The sequence below is a fragment of the Papio anubis genome, chromosome 1, assembly GCF_008728515.1.
Source record: "Papio anubis isolate 15944 chromosome 1, Panubis1.0, whole genome shotgun sequence".
In the NCBI taxonomy this organism is placed as follows: domain Eukaryota; kingdom Metazoa; phylum Chordata; class Mammalia; order Primates; family Cercopithecidae; genus Papio; species Papio anubis.
This window is the reverse complement of record NC_044976.1, coordinates 20,790,595-20,812,798: the sequence shown is the minus strand read 5'-3', so window position 1 is coordinate 20,812,798 and position 22,204 is coordinate 20,790,595. Positions and strand designations below refer to the sequence as shown.

General features: G+C 53.9%; 1 protein-coding gene across 2 annotated transcripts in view; it reads right to left on the bottom strand.

Annotated features, from left to right (window-relative positions):
• Nucleotides 1–10,848: 10,848 nt before the first annotated feature.
• The window catches only part of EPHA8 (EPH receptor A8), a 38,153-nt gene continuing 26,797 nt past the window's right edge, over nucleotides 10,849–22,204 (bottom strand). For both annotated transcript variants that reach the window (XM_021937130.2, XM_021937125.2), the window contains 9 exons: nucleotides 21,470–21,537; nucleotides 20,162–20,326; nucleotides 19,797–19,982; nucleotides 19,446–19,507; nucleotides 18,618–18,827; nucleotides 17,021–17,170; nucleotides 16,743–16,933; nucleotides 16,357–16,530; nucleotides 10,849–16,193 (listed from right to left, as the gene is read on the bottom strand). In XM_021937130.2, the coding sequence (XP_021792822.1) occupies nucleotides 16,079–16,193; nucleotides 16,357–16,530; nucleotides 16,743–16,933; nucleotides 17,021–17,170; nucleotides 18,618–18,827; nucleotides 19,446–19,507; nucleotides 19,797–19,982; nucleotides 20,162–20,326; nucleotides 21,470–21,537 (1,321 nt within the window). In that variant the 3' untranslated portion in view covers nucleotides 10,849–16,078. The remainder of the gene's footprint in view (nucleotides 16,194–16,356; nucleotides 16,531–16,742; nucleotides 16,934–17,020; nucleotides 17,171–18,617; nucleotides 18,828–19,445; nucleotides 19,508–19,796; nucleotides 19,983–20,161; nucleotides 20,327–21,469; nucleotides 21,538–22,204) is intronic.

Sequence of the window (22,204 nt, the reverse complement as noted above, 5' to 3'; positions counted from 1 at the left end):
CTCTGACTCTCTGCCTGTGGGATCCCCTGAGGAGGGTTCAGTGGGCTCTGCCCCACACCACACGGTGGGACTTTCTCACAGGCTGTGCTGTTTGCTGCCCCCAACACTCAAACCCAGAGAATCAGAGCAGGGAGGTGGAGGGGCCTCCAGGGCTCAGTGAGCAGGATGGTCCCTTTCAGACATGGATGTGTGAAATCTCCATCGTGAGGATGTCACAGCTGAGGGTCAGAGGCGGTAAGTGAGCAGCCTAGGGTCACACAGAAAGGGAGTCTGGAAGCAGGATTACTGAACCTGTGTCTTACGCCTCCCCAGCCAGGGGCTTCTTCTTCTGCCTCATTAAGCTGCAGGAGGAAGTTCCCAGAAAGCAGGGGCCACCTTTATGTAACTTACATTTTTCCATAGAGACCTGTGGGAGTGGAGTTTAAGGGTGAAGGCTCAGAGGTCAGATAGAACTCGGTCCTGCATCTGCCACTCCGTTCACATGACTGCATGCAATTGATTTCACGTCCCCGAGCCTCAGTTTCCCTAACTGCAAACTGGGGCTGTTCCTCGTGCCTCCCCATGCATACTGTGAGGGTGAGGGAGAGGACACAGGTGAGGCGCTCAGCTCACAGCCTGGCACGCGTGAGCCTTCCATCAATGCCAGTGGCTACTCCTGTGAGCCTTCAGCGTGGGGCGGGAGCCTCGTCTGTTTCCTTCGTCAAATTCTTGGGGTAGGAGAGCACCCTGGAGTGTTCTCCCAGGCCTGCCTGTCACATCGCGGTTGTCACCCCACAGCCCCTCCCACCACAGCCCCTTCCTGGGAAAGACAGGCCGCCTCCAGCAGGATGTACAGGAAATGTCAACCTCATCTTGCCCAGAGGCCACTGCTGACACTGATGAGACCCCCGGCGGGCGGGGCAGACAGTGAGCAGCTCAGGGCTTGGCCTTGCCCCCACTGGGCTCGGCCTTTCTTGGTCTCCCTGTCACAGCTCTGGCTCCAGCCTGGGGAGGTGACCCCGCAGGTTGCTTGGGTCGCCTGCCTGACTGGGAAGCTGTCAGTCTATGGGCTGGCCTTAGAGGGAGCTGGTGGGCAGGCAGGTGGGGGGCCAGCCTCCAGCTAGCAGTGCAGAGGGCAGGTGCCTGGTGGGCATGGGCTCAAGGCTCGGACGCAGAATAAACTGGTTTGGAAGCCTGACTCTGGCTCACTGTGCGACCTGGGGCAAGTTAAGTCGCCTCTCTAGAGGAAGGTTCTTCAGCTGAAAACGTGCCCAGGGTAAATGTTCTCCCAACAGGGCCGCTGGGAAAACTGGAACAATGGCAGTTGGGAACACACAGAGTGGCAGCCTAATGAATGGGAGATGCTATTCATTGTGTTGTGTCCCCGCCCTCTCAGGTGGGCAAGAGATTCATTCATTCAGTCAGTCATTCACTTATGCAATAAGGCGGCTTTGCACTTACTATAGTTTGCCAGACCAGTTCTAGGCACTGGGGAGACAGCTGTGAACAAAGAGACTAGGCTCCTTGCCTTCATGGAGCTGACATTCTAGTGCAGACAGAATGGGGGACTGGAAGGGGAGGCTGCTGGAAATCAGAGGCCCAGGGAGGACGAAGAATGTGATGGGGCCACAGTAGAAAGAACACAGAAGACCTGTGTTCAAAGCCTGTCTCAACTGCTAACGTGCTGTGTGACCTTGGGCAAAGCACTTCCTCTCTCTGGCCTTCAGTTTCCACATTTGCAAAAGGGGACTCATCACCCTGCCTCACATCACCGAGAAGCAAGTCTCCAATGAGGCTAGTCTTGGAAAGCCACCAGGAGAATGGATTCCTCTGCCTGCCTAGCTCCCCTCCCCTGAGAATCACAGCTGGGCACCTAGTAGAGGAGTAGGGTGTGACCTGCAGCTTCTCCCCAGGCTTGGGACACAGCCCAGCATACCCAAAGCTACAAACCTGAAAATGGCCACTCCACTTTTTGAAGTCTGGTGCTCACCTGAGGTGGAGGCAGGAGCTCTGCACATCTTCTCCAGCCCTATGCTGTCTGGACTAAGATCTCCTCCTTGAGATCCTGTTTCTTCCAGTCACCCTCCAGGTGGGATCCTGGGGATCAGAGTAGCCTTGCAGCTAGAGAAGACCAGCAATCATTCATTCATTCATTCATGCATCCATCATCAATCAGTTGATCAGTCAACAAACACTCACCTAGCGTTTACCAGGTGGCAATGCCATGCTAAGCACAGGTTATTGGGGTGTGTCAATTTCTTCAGCAAACACTGAGCACCTCCTCTGTTCTGGAGTTCCATACCTGGCACTGGGAATAAAGTGATTAATTGATTTATTAAATGTTTAGAGGCACCTACCATGTGCCCTGTGGTTAGTGTCAAAGAAACATGGAGGCAGCCAGGCGTGGTGGCTCACGCCTGTAATCCCAGCACTTTGGGAGGCCAAGGCGGATGGATCACGAGTTCAGGAGATCGAGACTATCCTGGCCAACATGGTGAAACCCCGTCTCTACTAAAAATATAAAAATTAGCTGAGTGTGGTGGTGGTGTGTGCCTGTAGTCCCAGCTACTTGGGAGGCTGAGGCAGGAGAGTCGCTTGAACCTAGGAGGTGGAGGTTGCAGTGAGCTGAGGTCATGCCACTGCATTCCAGCCTAGTAACAGAGTGAGACTCCATCTCAAAAAAAAAAAAAAAAAAAAGAAATATGGAGTCCTTACTCTGTGCCAAGCACTATGATGGGCACAGGGAACAGAGTCACGGGCTCCCTGAGCACCAGCACTGAGCCAGGCACCGTGCCTGGAGAGCAGCGGCTGGCGTTTTGTATGCAGACATGAAACCCAGAGTCTCCCTATGGCTAATGAATCATCGAGCTTCACAAGAGAAGCGCGAATGGACCCCCTTGTCCATGAATTTGCTAATTGAGCTCCTCGAACTCAGACATTAACCTGCATTACCATAAATACTGCAGAGAACAGCCGTTCTCAACTGCTGCTCAATGGTAATGTAGAAAATCAGTCGAGGGATAAAACTGAAATGGAATCAGAAAACCTGATTTTCACCATTAATTCAAACCTAGTCTCCCCCAAATACCTTCAGCTAAATCTTTCTCTAACACTCAAGGGCTGGAGAGAGGAGCATGGGGACGGGGGCTGGAAGAAGGGAGAGGCTTAACAATGGAGACTGGGGAGTGTAAACTGGGGCAGGGGCTTGAGGGTAGGAGCGGGCCCGTTCTACCTCACCGAAGGCAGCCAGCCCTGGCCCATGGCCTAGAGGAGTGACCTTGGTGATGAGTGAACTCAGTGCCATACATGAGAGAAATGGGCAGAGAGCTGGGGATAGCAAGGGCCAGGAGTGTGGGCAGAGAGACAGAGGGGGCAAGAAGTGGATGGACAGGCAGACAGGTAGCTAGAGGGACTGACCGACTGCCAGGTAGACAGAGGAAAACAGACAGACAAACAGAATGACAGATGGACAGCCAGCCTGACCCACAAGAAGCCTGACGACCCACGGGTAGACAGACAGAGTCACAGGCAGACAGACGGGCCCAGTGACAGTCCAAGCAGCAGGTCCAGGGAGAGGCAGACAGCCAGGCTGTCCATTGAGAGGACAATTGCATGGACTGACACCAGGTGACAGGGACTGGAGGCTGCAGTTGGGGACAGAGGCTGGAATCGCTGAGCCCTCCCTAGACATGTTAGCAGGAGGAGACCCGGCAGATGGCTTCACATTTCGTGTTAAGCCCCTTGCGTGACGAGACTGGCGTGCGGGGTGCTCCCCTGGGTCCCAGGCTTCCCGGCTTCTTCCCCCTCCTCCTCCTCCCCCTCACAGCCACATGCATGATCTGGCACGCAAGGCAAGGAGGCTCGGAGCAGCCGTGACGTCTGCTCCATGGTTGGGCAGTGGGGGCACTGCCTGGACCCCTATGTGGGCCCAGTTGTCTGTGGGGGGGCTCAGACCCAGTTCAGGGTCCTAGCCCTGGGGACTTGGACTTGGGGGGTTGGGAAGTCCTAAAGAGAGCCTGCTGGGCTGCTGCCCCATCCCTCTGCCTCATTCGTCTGTTCCATCTGACCCTGGCCGCCACACTGTGTGGTAGATTCTGTTATTGTCCCCATTTAACAGAGCAGCAAACTGAGGCTCAGGGAGAGGAGGGAGTTGGGCCAAGGACTTTCAGCATCAGGGGGGTGAATCTTTCTGTCTGGGGGCTGGGCTGCTCACAGGAAGCTCACTCGTGCTCTGCTCTTCCGTAACGGATGCTGCTGCTAAGTCCAATGTACTTTGGCAGGGGAGTGACTGTGCCAGACCCTAGAATTCCCTTTAGGAAACCTACTGGCTCTCAGATGGAAGCCACATTGACAGCATCAGCTTCTTCAGTGGTCCAAGCGCCTCTGGTATCCATCGGGAACTGCCATCTGTCTCTTATTTGGTCACAAAGTCAGGTGAGGCAAACCCCCAACAGCCGGAGCTCCAGTCACTCAACTCGCTGTTGCTGACTGCCGCCCAGCCCCGACACCAACGAGACAGGTGGGGAGGAAACTGGGGCTTCCTCGAGGAGTAAATGGGGCCTCAGCACCAATCGCCTTGATTTTCATCCAGTTCTCTCTCATCAAAACTCAGGACAAAAAATACTTCCATTCATCAAGATAACCATAGCAGCTGCGGGAGCGGCAGGAGCAGTAATGGTCATTTACCGAGTGTTAACCAGGAAGAGGTAAACTGTGTTCCAACCCCAAGACACATTAGCTCACACCTCACAGTGACTCCGTGAGGGTGGCATCGGCCCCATTTTACTAGAGTGGAAGCTAAAGCCTCCTGGCTTCTCTAAAGTCTCTTGGTGAGAGGCGGAGCCGGGATCTAGACTCCAGTCTGATTCGAAAGCCTGGGCTCGTTCTGCTGCCCCAGGTTGTCTCAGAGATGGTGCAGGAGCTTAGCGGGGCTTCTGAGAGCTGTGGCTGGGCCGTGGGGAGGGAGGGAGGAGGGGAAGGTGGTGGCAGATGGTGGGCGGGGCGGGCCGGAGAACCCACGGAGCCAGGAGGCAGGTGGCCTTAATGACTTACAGGCAGCTTATTCCAAGCCCTGGGCTGCTGCAGGTGAGAGACACCGTCTCATCCCTCATGAAAGAAACATCAGTATTAATCGGATCAGGCCCCACACCCTGGGCTGGGTGCCTCATCCATTTTTCATTTATTTCTTCCTTAAAACTCAACCCAAGGGGAGAAAGAGGGGAGGGAGCTGAGAGAAGGCTGCGGGGTGTGGGGGAGCGGTAGAAATACTCTGCCTTCCAGATTGGTTCAGGGAGTCTTCATAGCCCAGAGGTTAACAGCACAGGCTTGGAGTCAGACGCACCTGAGTGTGACCCCAGCCCAATTACTTCCTAGTTGTGTGACCTTGAACAAGTCGCCTTTCTTCTCTGAGCCTCACTTTCCTCATTTGTATCATAGGGCTAATAACACATACACCTCTGGGTTGTGGCCAGCACATAATACGTGTTTAATAAAAGGCAGCCATTGTGCCTAAGAGCTGGTCTGCTGCCCTGAGAACCCTAGAAAAATAATGTTTTGTCTTTCTCATTTTTGGGAAGCTCACTTCTTTTGGAGGCAAAAATGATTCCTTGTTGAGGAACTCTGACAGTAAGAAAGGGTTTCTTAAGTGGAGCTGAAATCTGTCTTCCTGAAGCATCCACCATCTGGTTCTGCAAAGACCTAGCCTGGTTCCTAGCTTCCAGGTTCCTTTCCCAGGAGAGATTGCAAGGGACCTGAGGACAGAGAGCGCTTGGTGATGCTCCCGAATCCTCACCAGGGTCTTGCTACTGTCTCCCCATGCCGTGGCATCCAGACCCCCCTCCACTATGGTTCCATTCCCTGGACACACCCAAGGGCCTGTTCTTTCCCTTCAGCTCAGGTCAGCAAGTATCACAGCCAATTTCTGGGTTGCATCAACCTCACCCTGCCCCTGAGAAGCTGTGTAAGAGGTGTTCAGGCTACAAGAGAGGCAAGGCTTTAAATGTGCTGGGCCAGCATAGAACATGGCGGGAAAATCGTGAGTTTCCGCTCCCAACAATTGAGCCCCAGGTCCTGGGGACTTCTTAGGAATAACGTTTGCAGCCTCTTGAAGTCAAGAAGCAGCCGGTCCCAGCCAAGGACCCAGAGGCAAGAGCCAGCGGATGCCGCTTCAGTACCAAGGACAGCTCAGCCTTGCTATGGATCTGCATGTGTCCTGCTGGGTTGGAGGCTGTGGGAGGCCGAGGAAGGTGGTGGCTGCATCCTCAGAGAGCTGGTGACAAGCTGGCAGCCTAGGTTGTGTGGTCACAGGATGGGAGTGCTGACTAACTGATAAATGAGCGACTAATTGAATGTCTTGGTTTCAGCCATTGCTGAATTGCTTTCTCAGAAAATTAGGGAACCTTCAGAGAAAGCAATTTTGACTTGAAGTTGAAGGCAAAGTCTTAACTTGTCTGAGCCTCAGTTTTCCCAGCTATGAAATGGGGAGAAAGATATACAATATATAGTATATCTAACGTGCCTGCTGCATAGTCCTTCTGAGATTTGGCCTTTCATGAGGATACAGCCAAGATTGTCCGCCTGGCTAGGAAGGACACTGGGAGGATCTTGAGGGAAACATGTTAAGCTGGACTCTGGGGCTCTGCTGAGTATCTGCCATTGAACACTCCATGTCCAGGCTGTCCCTGCAAGGATCCTTGCATGGAAGCAAAATGATTCCTATTCTGAGCGTCTCAACAGACAAAAAATTATCCTGGGGGCAAGATGGGGGTGGAGAGAGAGGAATCAGAGGTGACCATCCTGACTTGACATGTGCACACACACGCACAGTTCTCTGTACACACAGGCACACGACTCACACCCAGTCACAGGCTGTCCCATGTCACAGTCATGGAAACACATGTACACCAAGCATGCACACATACAATCGTGTATATAATACTATACCTACACCAATCACGCACACACACACGCACGTGTTTTTTGTTTTTTTGTTTTGTTTTTTTGAGGCAGGGTATCACCCAAACTGGTCATTTTTAAAATTATTTTTTGTAGAGACTGGGTCTCACCATGTTGTCCAGGCTGGTTTTGAACTCCTGGGCTCAAGTGACCTTCCTGCCTCAGCCTCCTAAGTGACTGGGATCACAAGCACATGCCACTGCACCGAACCCATTTGTGTATTTTATGTTTTAGTCACTGGATTTTACACACAAAGACACAGCCATGATCAGCCACTCTCATGCTCATAGCATATACTTACCCATCACAGCCACACTCATATGAACACATACATGCATGGTGGTACACCGACAGTCATATACACATGTGGAGATAATGCCACATGTACCCTTTGTGCAATCACACACCACGACATGCACAAATATGTCACAACCCCTCCTAGTCGTCTACTCACATCTAAGCACAAATTCATAGCAGTGAGGTGGGGTTCAGTGACTCACGCCTGTAATTCCAGCACTTTGGGAGACTGACACGGAAGGATCACTTGAGGCCAGGAGTTTGAGACCAGCCTGGACAATGTAGTGAGACCCAGTCTCTACAAAAAATAATTTTAAAAAATTATCCAGGCATGGTAGTGCACGCCTGTAGTCCTGACTGCTTGGGAAACTGAGGTGAGAGGATCGCTTGAGCCCAGGAGTTCGAGGCTGCAGTGAGCTGTGAGGACACCACTGCACTTCAACCTGAGTGACAGAGCAAGACGCTGTCTGAAAAAAAAGAAAGAAAGAAAGAAAGAAAGAAAGAAAGAAAGAAAGAAAGAAAGAAAGAAAGAAAGAAAGAAAGAAAGGAGGCCAGGTGCGGTGGCTCAAGCCTGTAATCTCAGCACTTTGGGAGGCCTAGACGGGCAGATCACGAGGTCAGGAGATCGAGACTCATCCTGGCTAACACGGTGAAGACCCCGATCTCTAGCTAAAAAATACAAAAAGCTAGCCGGGCGAGGTGGCGAGGTGTCCGTACAGGTCCCAGCATACTCAAGGAGGCTCCGAGCCGCAGGAGACACTGGCGCTGCAACTCCGGGAGGCAGAGCTTGCAGCCTGAGCCTGAGATCTGGATCCTGATCTGCACTCCAGCCTGTTGTGTGACAGTGTGAGACTCCGTCTACATAACCTCTGTGTGCCTCGGTTTTCTTACTGGTGAGAAAGGGATGGTAATAACAATACCCTCCTAAAGTTGCTGTGAGGACTGAAAAGCACAGTGCACGGAAAGCACTTGGCGCTCTGTGTGGCACAGGATAAAATCTCGGTGAATAGCGACTCCCCATCATTAGTGACAATCATGACAATCAGCCACCCACCGAGGCTCCTGTCAGAGGCCATGCAGACAGCCTTGCCTCCACAGCCCCTCTCATGTGAGTGTGTGTGGGGATTATTTTAGCATCTGAAGAGGGCGTCCACCCTGGGAAGGAAGGGGCTGCACCTGGATGCCCCTCTGCTCTCCACCCTGGCCCCACCCATGGGTCACCTTGGCCGTGCATCCATGAACTTCTCTCCTGATGCTTTAGGCTTCCTTCATCTGAGTCTGTGACCTCCCGGCCCCTTCTGCTCCCCACCAAAGGCCCCGGGGTGCCTTCTCCTTCCTTGGGTCCTGCCACTTCGAAGCAGAAAGGTGGCTTTCTGGTTGATTTTGGTTGATTTTGCACTGGATGCTGAAACCTGCGTTCTTGGTATTCAGGGAGAAGTTTCTCGCTAATCTCCCCACTCTGAATGCTCATCACATTTCTCTTAAAGCCACAGGAGCTCCCCCCATCCCCATCTTTTATTCATCACCTTCCACCATCCCCAACACGGGAGACATGGAAATGCAAACCCTCTGAGGACTGCAAATTCCATCCAGCAGTTGACCCTTCCCCAGCCGCCCATAGTGGGGGAGCTGGAGGGTCCTGCAGAGATTCTTGGGCCTTGGGGATGGAGTGAAAGGGGCGGCCAGCCCTGGGTCCAGGCCACCAGCCCCAGGTGGAGTGAGTGACAGAGGAGCAACAGTGGGGCTGGGACTTGACTACTTGGGCTGCCCCCCCTCCTATTCCCAAAGACTCATCCATGCTTGCCAACAGCTTTGCTCTCGGTCCCTTCATAGAGACACCCAATCATCCCCCTCCAGCAATAGTGACAAACACTGTCCCCTGCATGCCGTCCTCACATTACCCTTCAATCCTCATGGCAATCCTGTGGAGTAGATGGAAGTGGTGGCCCCGTGTTACAGAGGATGAAACAGGGCTCGAAGAGAAGTGACTTTCTCAAGGTCACATGAAAGGGAAGGATGAGGAAACTGGCCTTGCTTTAGGGCAGATCCTCAGGGCCCCAGTAAGAGCAATTTGCCTGTACATTTATCATTCACTGAATTATTACCGTGTCCCCCCTCCCCCTGGACTAGGCACTGGGGTTCTCTAAGTGGAGACAGTTCTGGCCTTAATCCATTCACGATGAAAGTGAGAGATCGATGACAGTGGAACATAAGTGCTTCAATGGGGGCAGCCCTGGAATCTGTGGGATCTCAGAGAAGGGAGGCATCTAACCTCGAATTAGGAGAAGGGAGCCAGAGGTTGAGATCTTCAGTGTGAGTTGAAATTGGCCAGGGGCAGAAGGGAGAGGAAGGACATTCCTCTGGTAGAAAACATACATGCCACAGCCGTGGGAGAGGGGTGAGACTATTCATGGGCTTGCAGGTGTTTCCCCCTGGCTGGAGGTTTCCTGTGGGCTTGCTGGAGAGTAAGGACAGGAAGCAAAGCCAGAGATATGGGTGGGTACAGATTTTAAAAAAGCTATGCTGGGGCCAGGCACCGTGGCTCATGCTTGTAATCCCAGCACTTTGGGAGGCTGAGTGGGCAGATCGCTTGAGCTCAGGAGTAAGAGGACAGCCTGGGCAACATAGCAAACCCCGTCTCTACAAAATAAATAAATAAATAAATGAATGAATGAATAAATAAATAAATGAATAAATAAATGAATAAATAAATAAATTAACCAGGTGTGGTGGCATGCGCCTGTGGTCCTAGCTACTTGAGAGGCTGAGGAGGAAAGACTGATTGAGCGCGGGAGGTCCATCCAGACTGCAGGGAGTCGAGATCATGCCACCCTGGGTGACAGAGCAAGACCTTGTCTTTAACTAAATAAATGAAAGAAAAGAAGGGCACTAGAGAGGGGAAGATAGTTGGAGAGAGATTGGAGAGGCCGGCAGCAGCAGATGACGGGGCGGGGGGTGGGGGGTGTTGGAGGTCAGGGGAGGATTTTCGACGTTATAGAAAACTTGATAGGAAGCTTTTGCAGGATTGTAATCCAGAATGTAGCAAGATCTGGTTTATGTTTTTAAAAGATCCCTTTGGCTGCTTGCGGAGAATGGATTATGGGGGCCAGAGAGGAAGTGGGGAGGCTACTGAGGAGGCTTCCGCAGTCGCTGAGGGAAGAGGAGGCGGCAGCAGAACCAGGGGCAGGTGGACATGATTAGGCTCCGTGTACATTTTGGGGAGAGAACTGACCAGATCTGCTGGTCTGTCCCAGCGCAACCAGCCCCTGCCACCGGGGTCCAGGACCCTGGACAGCGTCAACCCTCCCCTCAGCCCAGAAGAGCCAGTTCTTCCAACCTCCCCACCCCACCATCCCCCCACTTCCCCAACCCCATTTCTGAGACCCCAAGTTTCCTGAAGGCAGCCTGCAGAACCCCTCCCTCCCTTGTGGGTGTCTAAAAATAAGAAACTTTATTTTTTAGAGCAGTTTTAGGTTCACAGCAAAATTGACCAGGAAGTACAGACACTTCTCATATAGCCCCGTCCCCTTTGTGTTTTTTAAACACTCTTATTTAAAATTATAGGCCATTTCAACATATGAGAAAATCGAGAAATAATGTAACAGACACACATCGAGATTAAGTGGATATTCACATTTTGCCATATTTGCTTCAGAGTCCCCTATTTTTACAAAAGAGATGTCAAAGAAAGACAGATTCAGTTGTGCTGACCTGGTGTTTATCTGCCTCGTGCATATTTTATGCTGTCATTACCTAGTTACGCATTCAAAACCTGTGTATTCAATTCTTACATATATTTTTTTAAAGTTTACATAAATGGTGTAAACCTGTGGAGGTTCCTTTGGTATTTTTTTCGTTCCATGTTACATTTGGAGACTTATCCCTATTGATGGATGTTGATCTAGTTTGTTCATTTGAACGGTGGTTGATTATCTTATTGCACTTATAAAGCAGTTTATTTTTTGTTTTCCTGCTGGGAGGCAGTTAGGCTCCTCTTTGTATTTCTATTACATACTAAGGTGCAATAAATATCCGTGGACATGTATGCTTCTGCATATGAGTATGCGTCTCTGGGACACGGTGGAAAACATTGCTGGTGTCCCACTCGGATGCCTTTTACCTGTAGGTGTTCCCACCCTCTAGCTGTGAGTGTTGACACTAAGGGCTCAGAGCTACTCCCTTCTTGGGAACTCCCTTGCCCACAGTTACACCACTTCTCCATCCTTCCTATGGGGTGGCCATAGCTGATGACTGAGTGACATGGGGGTAGAAAATTTTGGCTCCCTTGCCTCGAGGTAGACCGACTCTGCGTTGTCACTCCCGCCCCAGAGCTCCCATGGGATCAGATTGAAGCTAATCTCCAACCGAGAACATATCACTGCCTAGCGCTTCCACCCTATCTGCCATCCCATCTCCCTTTCACCTAAGAGCTCTGCTTCAATAAATCACTGCACAAGAATCCCTGACTCAGGCCCTGATTAGGAAACTGAACCTAAGAGGCACACATTAGTGGCAGAGTTGGCTAGATCATAGATTTGCTCGTCTTAAAGTTTATTAAGCATTTTCAAATTGCTCTCAAAAGTAGCTGTGCAAATTTAAATTCCCACCAGCAGTTTATAAACATTGCTATTTCCCCCATATCTTCATCAATACTCACGTTAGACACTAATTTTGCCAATCGGATTGGTGTAATGAGCCATCTCATTATTGTTTCAACTTGCATTTCCGTGTTTACTAGTGATGTTGAGACTCTTTTATATCTTGTTTGGCCTTTCACATTTCTTCCTCTGGTATTTAATCACTTTTTTTTTTTTTTTGCCCATTTTCCTATTGCTCTGGAATGTTTTGGTAGATTGAGTCTCTGGAGTTATAAAAAACATTGTTTTGGAAACTAATTGTCTCTTGCTCGTATGGATTGCTAATACTTTCTCCCAGCCAGTGGCTTTAAGAAATCTATTCATCTTTTGTCACACAGAAATAATTGTAGTAAGATTTATCATTTTAAAAATCATTTATGCTTTTTGTGTTTTGTTTAGTTTCTACTCTAAGATCATAAAGTTATTTTCCTCTATTTTCTTGTAAAGTTTTATAGTGTGCTCTTCACATTTAGGACTTTAACCAACCTGGAACTTATTTTGTGAGTGGTGTGAGCAGGGATCCAATTTTATGTTTTCCAATAGGGGTATTCAATTGTTCAACATCATCTGTTAACAAGACCATTTTACCCTTTGTCGTGTTTCACACTCTCCTATATATTTTGATCTGCCCCTAGGCATTATTCTCTGTTCTACTATCTGTTGATCTGTTCCTGGGACCAAATCTATTTTAATTGTTAGAGTTCCACAGTGCCTATTGATACCTGATAGGGGGAGGTTCCCTTCCTCTTCCTCTTTCTTTTTCAAAATTGTCTTGGCTGTTCTGCGTTCTTTATTATTCCATGTACATTTGGGGATGACTCTGTCAAGTTGCCGAGAAAACCCCATTGCAATTTTTATTGGAAATAAAAATGCATAGATTACATTGGAAGGGCATAGCCAGCATTGTGGTGGTGAGGCAGCTCCCCATCCATGAACATGGTTTGTTTCTTCCTCTCCTCTGCGTTCCATGCCTTGCACAAAGGACTGCCTTGGAAATCAACCTCCAAACCCTTCTCATTCTTCAGTGCTCAACTGAAATGCTTCCTCCTCCAGTAAGTCCTCCAATGACAGACCTGCCTGTCAAGGCTCTCTCTAACACTCTGGCACCCTTCTGTGTGCTCCATTTTTTGGACACTTAGCACATTGGATCTGATTGAGGGAACCTCTTTTGTGCAGTCTGCACCTCTACCTAGTCTCTGAGCTTCTGAGAAGAAGGGCCGCGTCTCACAGTCTTGTACCCCCAGTAGCACCCAGCACAGAGCAGGTGTTGATTAGGACCTGATGATTGGATCCTATCGCCCAACAGGATGTTAGGATCTCTTCCCCTTAAGGGAAGGTAAGTCTGTAGTAACAGATTCTTCCTCACAGGAAACAACTGGTTTTGTGAGGAAAGGACCTGGTGCTTAGTTTGGAGTCTCAAGGAAGTATAGCTGGCTTGAAATCAGACAGATTTAGCTCTATGTGGTGGCTCTGCCATGTGGGACATTGGCCTCTCCAAGTAAGCTTTTGGCCATGTGTGAGTGGGGGACGATATTCTCAATCTCATAGTGCTATTGTGATTCCGAGCGAGACAATGTAGGAAATGCAGTGTAGGTGTTTTCTGCCTGTTCCCACTTCCCCAGTTTGAGGGAGGTTCAGGAGAGAAGCCCTTCGCTCAGCTGGAGATCATCCACTCCCTCACCTCTAAGACCCTGGAGCACCTTCCCCAAATGTCTGAGCCACTGGCACAAATGGATGCTCTTGGCCTCTGCTCTGCCTCTATCTCTGTCTTCTGACCAGAACCCCTGCTGCTGCTCCCTTTCCCCATGAGCAGAGGGAGTCCTCAGCTCCCTGATGTAACTATGGAAGATGCTTGTACCCTGCCTCTCCTATTCCGCCTCCCAGCACCCAGGTCTCCCAGTGGTCCCCCTTGGTCCTGAGGAAGTTGTTTCCAGGAAATGTCCTTTCCTGGAAAGAAGAGGCTTCCATGGGGGCATCTTTCTCCCCCAAGAGAACTCAAGGGCAATGCCCATCTGGAAGGGACTGGACTCTAAGGTTAAGCACCATGTGCACCTCTTGGAAGAGAGAATTTGGGGCTGTGGGGTGCTTCCTAGCTGAGCCTGGGATTTGGGGTGTGACAAATCTAGGTTCTGATTCATCCCCCGGTCTGTCCTTTGGCTTTAGGCAGGTTGGCTGAACCAGGACTTAGCTTCTCCGTATATACAATGCATGCACTAATCCTACCTCCCCCGACGGATGAGAAAACCAGAGGGGAGAAAAATGAATGGGATGCAAACAGTAGGTGCTCAGTATGAGGTTGGCCCTTCCCCAACAGGAGATGTCAAGCTTGTAGAGATGGGGGAAAAATGGGGGACACAGGCAAAGATGAGGCAGAATTTATTCTCATTGTGGGTAATTTCAAGAGTCAGGATGGAGACCACATAGAGGCAGGTCCCTAGGACCCTGAGAGGGACCCCACGCTAGAGTCAGGGGCCACACTTTTGCAAGTGCCAGGCCCATGGTGCCTCCATGACTGTGAGGATCCAGAGCCCAGAAACCGGGTAAGAGTGGGGTGGGGGTGGGGAAGAAGACAGGATTCCCCCGCCCCAGATCGTGTTCTGACCATGTTTCCGACTTCCATAGGAAGGAAGAACAGCTCGGCTATATAGTAATATAATATATAGAGGTGTAGAGAGCTGGCCGCGGCACCTGGATGGGGCTGAGACTCCCCGAATTATTGCAGGAGGGAGAGGGGGCTCAGTGCTGGTGTCCCCGCGGGATAGCTGTGTTGGCTATGGGGAGGGGGGGCAGGGCTGGGGAACTGGGCTCGCCCCTCCCTCTGGGGCTGGCAGGGGGCACACAGTGGGGTTCCTGCTACCCTGTCTGCCAACGGCCTCCGGGTTGGGGCTTTATCACCCTGGGTGCTTTTTATGTGCTTTGAAGACCATTTTTGCATTGTCAGGAGTGAGGAAAAAATATTCTGACATGGTAGAAAAGAGATATTTACATACCCTGGTGGGCCGTAAGGGGGAGGTCAGTGTGAGGGGGCGGGGCTTCCAGGGCACCTCCACCCCCAGCGCCCATGTGGGATGGTGTATGGGGAAAAGAGCCTTGGCCGGAGGCAGGAGCCCTGACTCTGCCACTTGGTTGCGGTGCAACCTGGGACGGGGCATCACCCCTCTCTCCAGGCCTCAGTCTCCCCATATGCTACAGAAAGGGCTGGGCTGGGGGCTGAGAAGCTAGGATCCTCTGGTCCCTGATCCTAGGCCTGGGGGACAAGGGGGAGGTGTCAGGGGGCAGTGAAAGGTTAGCGAAGGGACTTTCAGTGAGGAGACCTGGGCCGTGGAGGGAAGGCATCAGAGGCTAGAGGGGGCTGCTGAGCCCCTGGCCCTGGCCAGGCAGCCAAGCCCAGCTGAGGGCGTCTCATGTGCTCTGCCATGATGCCTCCATGAAGGCGGCCAGTGGGACTGGCCAGGAACCCTGTTTTCCTGTTGAAGCAGCGGTGGGAGCTGGGTGGAGGCTGCAGGTGGCCTCCTCGGCTAGAGGGAGGACCCAGACCTGAGATACAGCCAGGGTGGGCTCACCCAGGCAGAGATGAGGGTGGGCCTGGTGCTGGTGCAGTTCAGAAGTGGCCCCTGGCTCCAGCCTCCAGGTGTGCGGGGATGTAGGGGTGTGCCTCTCCCCTGTCCCCGTGGGTGCTGGACCTGGTGGTGTCACACACTGAGTTCCCTGCTCACACATCTCCTCATTCATGACACATCATCCACCATCACCCACATGTGCCTCCAGGCTTAACAGATATGCACACGCTCATAACATGCATACGTCCATGCTGAGACCCGAAGGGGTGGACACACATGATCACACATTATTCACTCGGGATCCCCTGACCTTGTGAGATCACCCCCCACCACACACACACACACGCACACAGAGGCAGGCGAGTGACGTCCCTGTTGGACTCTGTGGCGTGGAGGCCCCAGGCTCCGGAAAAGAGAAGGCATCTGCCCTGGGGGACGGGTGTCCTGGCCAGGGTGGTCACCAAAGGCCCCTTCCCAGGCACCTGACCCCTGATAACTCCAGGTCCTGTGGCGGAGCCTTCAGCCCCCCTAGCGCCCGAGAGGAGGGCAGAGGCCTGGGGCCGCCCTGCCTGCTGCCAGCCCCGCACGTCCTCTGCCGCTGGCATGACCTGCGGAGTGTTTGGTGGCCACCTGGGCCTTGCTGGCTGTGCATCAGAGGTGCCGGTGGGGCCCCTGGGTGCTGGTCAGCTGGGCCCGCATGGTCTGAATGCTGCCCAGGATCTTCTTCTGGTGACCCATGAGGGTGATGCCCAGGGCACGCACGTCTCTGTGAAGGAAGGGTGCTGCTGGCCAGCTGGGCCTGGGAGGCTGGGAGCCGTGCATGCAGCCAGGGCCATGGATCTGGACCTGTAGCCTCCCCGGTGGCCCTGCCTCTGGGTCCCCACCCCTGCCCCCACACGCATGGGCCCCCAGCCCCACCCATCACTCACTGGGCGTTCATGCGTAGCACCATGCCCAGAGAGGAGTAGCCGCCCGCAGCGAAGTGGTCTCGGTACCGGCCCATGCGGATGGAGTCCAGCCAGTCCCCCACGGTGAGGCCCCCGCCGCCACCGCTGCCCCCTCGGAGGTCAAAGCAGCTCCGGGCGAAGGCAGGGGGTGGGCACCTAAGGCACAGGGGCCCTTGGTAAGTGGCCAGGGGGTTCGGGAGGTTGGACCCCCGAGAAGAGGCAGGCTGAGGAAGGGGTCAGGAAGGGCAGGGGCCGGGGGCCCAGGCTGGGCCTGGTCCAGATGTCAGGGCCAAACTGTCCCAGGGACAGATCTGGGGCAATAATGGGAGGCAGCTGGGCCTCGAGGAGCTGGGGTGGGCACGAGGCACCTGCTGACAGTGGCGGTGGCCCTGAGACTCTCCGGGCTGCGGATCAGCGCGTCGAGGACACTGACAATCTGGGAGAAGCGAGGCCGCTGTGCCCGGTCCTTGTGCCAGCAGTCAAGCATGAGCTGGTGCAGGGCGCGGGGGCAGCCCATGGGTGCGGGCAGGCGGTACCCCTCCTCCACGGAGCTGATGACCTGCGGGGGATCAGCGCTGGGCTCAGCCGTCCCTCCTGGCACCCCAAGTCTTCACCGCCTGCGGCCCCGCCAGGGCCCTGTACTCACATCCCGGTTGGTCATGTTCCAGTAGGGCCGCTCCCCGTAGGCCAGCACCTCCCACATGACCACACCGAAGCTCCACACGTCGCTGGCTGAGGAGAAGGTGCGGAAGGCAATGGCCTCTGGGGCTGTCCAGCGGATGGGGATCTTCCCGCCCTGCGATGGACACACAAGAGTCGAGGGGCTGCCCAGGCCTGGCAAGGTGTCCCCCGAGCCCTCTGAGTCAGAGAGCTAAACACTGGGGTTCCGTTTCCCAGTCCAGAGGGACAACACCTTCCCAGAGCACCTGTCCTGAGGGAGGCCCCTCAAGAGCTGCTGTGAGCCGTCCCTGGCATTTCCATTCCATGTCCAGTCCTAAACCAGGGGCTCAGGGCCCAGCCATTCCAACTCCTTCCTCTTCCTTCCTCTTCCTTTCCTTCCTTCCTTCCTTTCTTCCTTCCTCCCTTCTTTTCCTCCTCCCTTCCTTCTTTTCCTCCTCCCTTCCTTCCTCCTTCCTCCCTTCCTCCTTCCTTCTTCCTCCCTCCCTTCCTTCCTTTCCTCCTCCCTTCCTTCCTTCCCTCCTTCCTTCCTCCCTCCTTCTGTCCTTCCTTCCCTCCTTTCTTCTTTCCCTCCCGCCTTCCTCCCTCCCTTCCTTCCCTCCTTCTTTCCTTCCTTCCTGCCTCCCTCCTTCTCTCCTTCCTCCCTCCTTGCTTCCTTCTCTCCTTCCCTCATTCCTTCCTCCTTCTCTCCCTCCTTCCTTCCTGTCTCCCCACTTCCTTCCCCCCACTCCCTCCCTCCTTCTTTCCCTTCCCTCCTTCCTTTCCTCCATCCCTCCTTCCTTCATTCCTTCCTTCCCTCCCTCCTTCCTTCATTTCCTCCTTCCTTTCAGTCCCCCCCCTCCACCCCTCCCCTTCCCTTCCTTTCCTCCTTTCTTCCTTTCCACCTTCCTTCCTTCCTCCCTCTCCCTTTCCCTCCCTCCCTCCCTCCTTCCTCCTCCTTCCCTTCTTCCTTCCTCCTCCTCCCTCCTTTCTTTCCTCCCCTACTCCCTCCCTTCTTCTCTCCCTTTGCTCCCTCCTTCCTCCTCCTTCCTTCCTTCCTTCTTTCTTTGTTGTCTGGGATCCTTCTCCATGAGAGCCTTCCTCAGGGCTGTGGAATGAGGTGAGGAGGAGCTCCTGTTGGGGCAGGGTGGAAACTGACCCCTGTGCACTCAGCTCCTGCCTTTAAGGCCGCCCCTAAAGCACCTCTAGAGAGGTCCAAATCCCCATGGAACACGTTTGAAAACAGCTGGGTTTCAGGCAAACTTTAGAGACAGATGTGGAGTCTGGGTACAATTCGGGGAGATTCCAATCCTCCTCAAGTCTCCTGGTGAGTGAGCGACCATGGGGACCAGCCCTGGGGTCTCCCCTGACCACCTGGTGACAGAGGAAAGGCAGGCAAGGCTGTTCCCATTTCCCAGATGAAGGCACTGGCGTGAAGAGGAGAAACAGGATGTGCCCCAGGTTGAGGGCCACCCCGAAACTGCCAACTTCATTCAACTACTTGCAGAAGAATTGTCGGGCCCTGGGTGCCACCGGCGCCACCTCCCCACTCCCCAGTCTAGCCAGAAGGAGTGTGGGCGACGCACCGTGGTGGTGTAGGCAGCATCCGGGTCGTCCTCTAGCACCCGTGAGAGTCCGAAGTCAGACACCTTGCAGACCAGGTTGCTGTCAACCAGGACGTTGCGGGCGGCCAGGTCTCGGTGGACGTAGCCCAGGTCTGAGAGGTAGCGCATGCCGGCACCCACTCCTCTGAGCATGCCCACCAGCTGCATGATGGTGAATTGCCCATCGTGGGTCTGCAGGGGGACATGGCTTGGGCTTCAGGAAGGCCCAGTGAGGCGCCTGGTCCGTGAACAGGAACCCCGCCCATCTGTAGGATGCTCTAGATGGCGCTTTGCAATTTACCAAGTGCTCCATGCTTCTGAAGCACCTTGCAGTTAAGGGTTATTCTCCTGGTCTCATTTGCCCTCACAGCAACCCTGCGAGGTAGGTGGGGCAGCAATGACGGCTTACCCATTTTGTGGAACGAGAGATGGAGGCCCAGAGAGGTTAAGCTCTGTGCCTAAGAGCACCCAGCAAATAAACTGCAGGGCAGCAGCTGGGAATCCCGCCGTCTCCACCACAGCCAGCATGTCCCCCAGCTGGGTGGGGCCTGGATTCCTACAGAGGCACCTCCCTCAGCCTGTGTGCGGGGCAGCAGGACCCCGTGGAGCAGAGGGACTTTCATGCAATGGGGGCCGAAAGGCAGTTTGACTGGCTGACCGCGAAGACCTCCTCCCTATACCTGCCTCCCACTCCCTAGCCTGTGGTGTCCAAGCCAGGGAGGAGGCTTAGAGGGCTTTGCACTAGCTCCCAAAACCCAGACTGGACCTCCCTCCTCAAGCCCATGCAAGAGGCAGGGGTGGGACACGCACCTTCAGGAAGGCGTCCAGAGAGCCGTTCTCCATGTACTCCGTCACGATCATTGCCAGGCGGCCTGGGGCGGGCAGTGGGGAGAGGGTGGCTCTTGGTTGGGGCTCAGAGCTGCTGATCAGAGACCCCAGGAGCATACTGCCATCCCAGGACCTGTGCCAGCACTGGAAGCCCCAGGGTGCCTTGGATTTCCACTGGGGTCCCAGGCTCTGGGCACCCCGAGTCATTTGGGGACCTGAACCGAGAGGACAGGGTCAGGTGGGGCAGAGCAGGATGGATGAGGGGATGGACCCAGAGGCCTGTCCAGGCAGGAGGGGCACTGCAGGGGGAGGCTGTCCTTGCCTGGCACCTACCGCGGGTGACGACACCCTCGAGGCGGATAATGTTGGGGTGGTCGAATTGCCCCATGATGGACGCCTCACTCAGGAAGTCCCGCCGCTGTCTCTCCGTGTAGCCGGCTTTGAGGGCCTTGATGGCGACGGGCACATCCCGCTGCCCTGGCACCCGCAGCCTCCCGTAGCAGACTTCCCCGGACTCTCCTGCAGGCCCCGAGAGGGGCAGGTGGGGAGGGGCGGCAGTGGGACCCTCAGACTCCCCCAGGCTCCCAGGCCCTTGTGCCCCCTGGGCCTGCCAGACCCTTGGGTCACACGCTTCCTCTGCCCTGGGTGCCCCCACCTTGCCCCATGCTGTCCCCGCCCTCACAACCCCTGAGACTCACCAGAGCCGATGATTTTCTCGATGTGGATCCTAGAGGCCTCGATCTCCCGGGTGAAACTGCGGCCCGCCCGGCCTGGCTCCTCGTAGGTGTGGGGTTCCGTGTAGAACTGGGGCTCTGGGAGCTTTCCCGGGGGGTGGTGCAGGGGTAGGAAGACAGGTGGGGGTGCTGAGGGGCGGGAGGAGGCCCTTCAGTGGGGCCCAGGAGGGATTTTTCCCTCCCAGCAGTCCCTGGGCCTGGGATGGGTCTGGGTGGAGTAAGGGGTGTCTCTGGGAATCTCTGGATGTGCTAGCAAACAACACGCACCCCATAAGTACTTCCCACGTGAAGGCGGGGTGTCTGGAGTCGCTCTGGGGTTTCTACGGGGCTGTGGAGTCTCCAGAGGGTTCTGGGCATGTCTGTCATTTTCTGGGGTCACTTTTACAGTCCTTGAGATCTTTCTCAATTGTTCTGGAGTAGGGATGTAGCAAAAATAAGTTTTTGCCACAAGGGTCAACTTTGATGCATTGAAAATAGTTTCTGGCCAGGCGTGTTGGTTCATCACGCCTGTAATCCCAGCACTTTGGGAGGCTGAGGCAGGTGGATCACTTGAGGTCAGGAGTTTAAGACCAGCCTGGCCAACATGGTGAAAGTTCGTCTCTACTAAAAATACAAAAATTAGCAGTGAGTGTTGGTGCATGCTTGTAATCCCAGCTACTTGGGAAGCTGAGGCAGGAGAATCGCTTGAACTCTGGAGGCAGAGGTTGCAGTGAGCTGAGCTTGAGCCACTGCACTTCAGCCTGGGTGACAGAGTGAGACTCCATCTCAGAATAAATAAATAAATAAATAAATAAATAAATAAATAAATAAATAAAGTAGTTAAGGAGGAGTCTGAGGCTGCACCCAGGCCCGGTGGGAACTGGCACCATGCTTGATGCTAATGTCTGCCATGGGCACAGGAGTGGGGCACGGAGGGAGGCGTCCCCAGATTCGCCTTGTTGTCTGCGATCTCTACAGGATCCTGAAAATCTCTCCGTAGTAGGGGTTCTTGTCGAAGAGTATATGAACTCCCACTCCGAAATCATATACAAATGTGTGCCCTTCCCTGGGGAGAGGATCTCTAGCATCCTGAATGTAGTCTGAGAGTCCAAGAGGCATGAACGGCGCTGTCCTCTGGGACACCAGGTCTCTGTGACATCCTGGAGTCTATCTCTCAGGCTCTGGTCTTTTCACTGGGCACCTTCCTCCTTCCCATCTGTGCCACCCCCAGTCCAACACTGGGTCTCCCTGTAGCTCTCCCTCTGCCCCAGACCTCTGGGCCCCTGCACTCACCCTGTCCATTCTGATAGTGCATCTTCTCCTCGTCCGAGTCCTGGAAGGCCTTGCTGTAGCCACAGTGCCTGCAGAGGAGGGCACCGCCCTGCCTGAGGCCAGGCCATCCCTAGCCCAGGACCTGACCCCAACCAGGGGAGAGAAGGCATGGCTTCTCTCTTCATGCCCTTCCCCTGACAGGTCAGCTCCTGCTCCTTACAAAGTCTGCAGGGGAAACTAAACTATGACAGCTGTGATGGTCACAAGCACTGTGCGATCCTCAAAATGCCCTCGAGTCCACCTGACCCTCTTGGCAAAGTCTACGACACTGTCAGCCCAATGTTATATGAAACCACCGTTGGTGGGGCATTGGAAGATGAGGCTTCTGTGGCCAATGACACTGGGTGACCTTGGCCAGCCCCTTCCCTTCCCTGGGTCACCATTTCTCCATCAATTAGATGATCCTCATTGTCTGGGACCCCAAGCCCACAGACTATCCTGTCTCTACCTCCCTCCAAAATGGAGTGGAGAGGACAAAGTAACTGAGAGTACGGGCTTGAGTTTGACAGACCTAGGCTCGTGTCCTAGCTCTGGCATTTATCAACTGTGTGATTCTGGCAAGAAGCCTAGCCTCTCTGATCCCCAATTTACTCACCTGCAAAGTGAGGTCAGAATCTCTACATCACTGGCATGTCATTAGGTTAAATGAGGTGATGTATTTGTAAGTGAGCCAGCCCCAGGCACACGGGGACCACC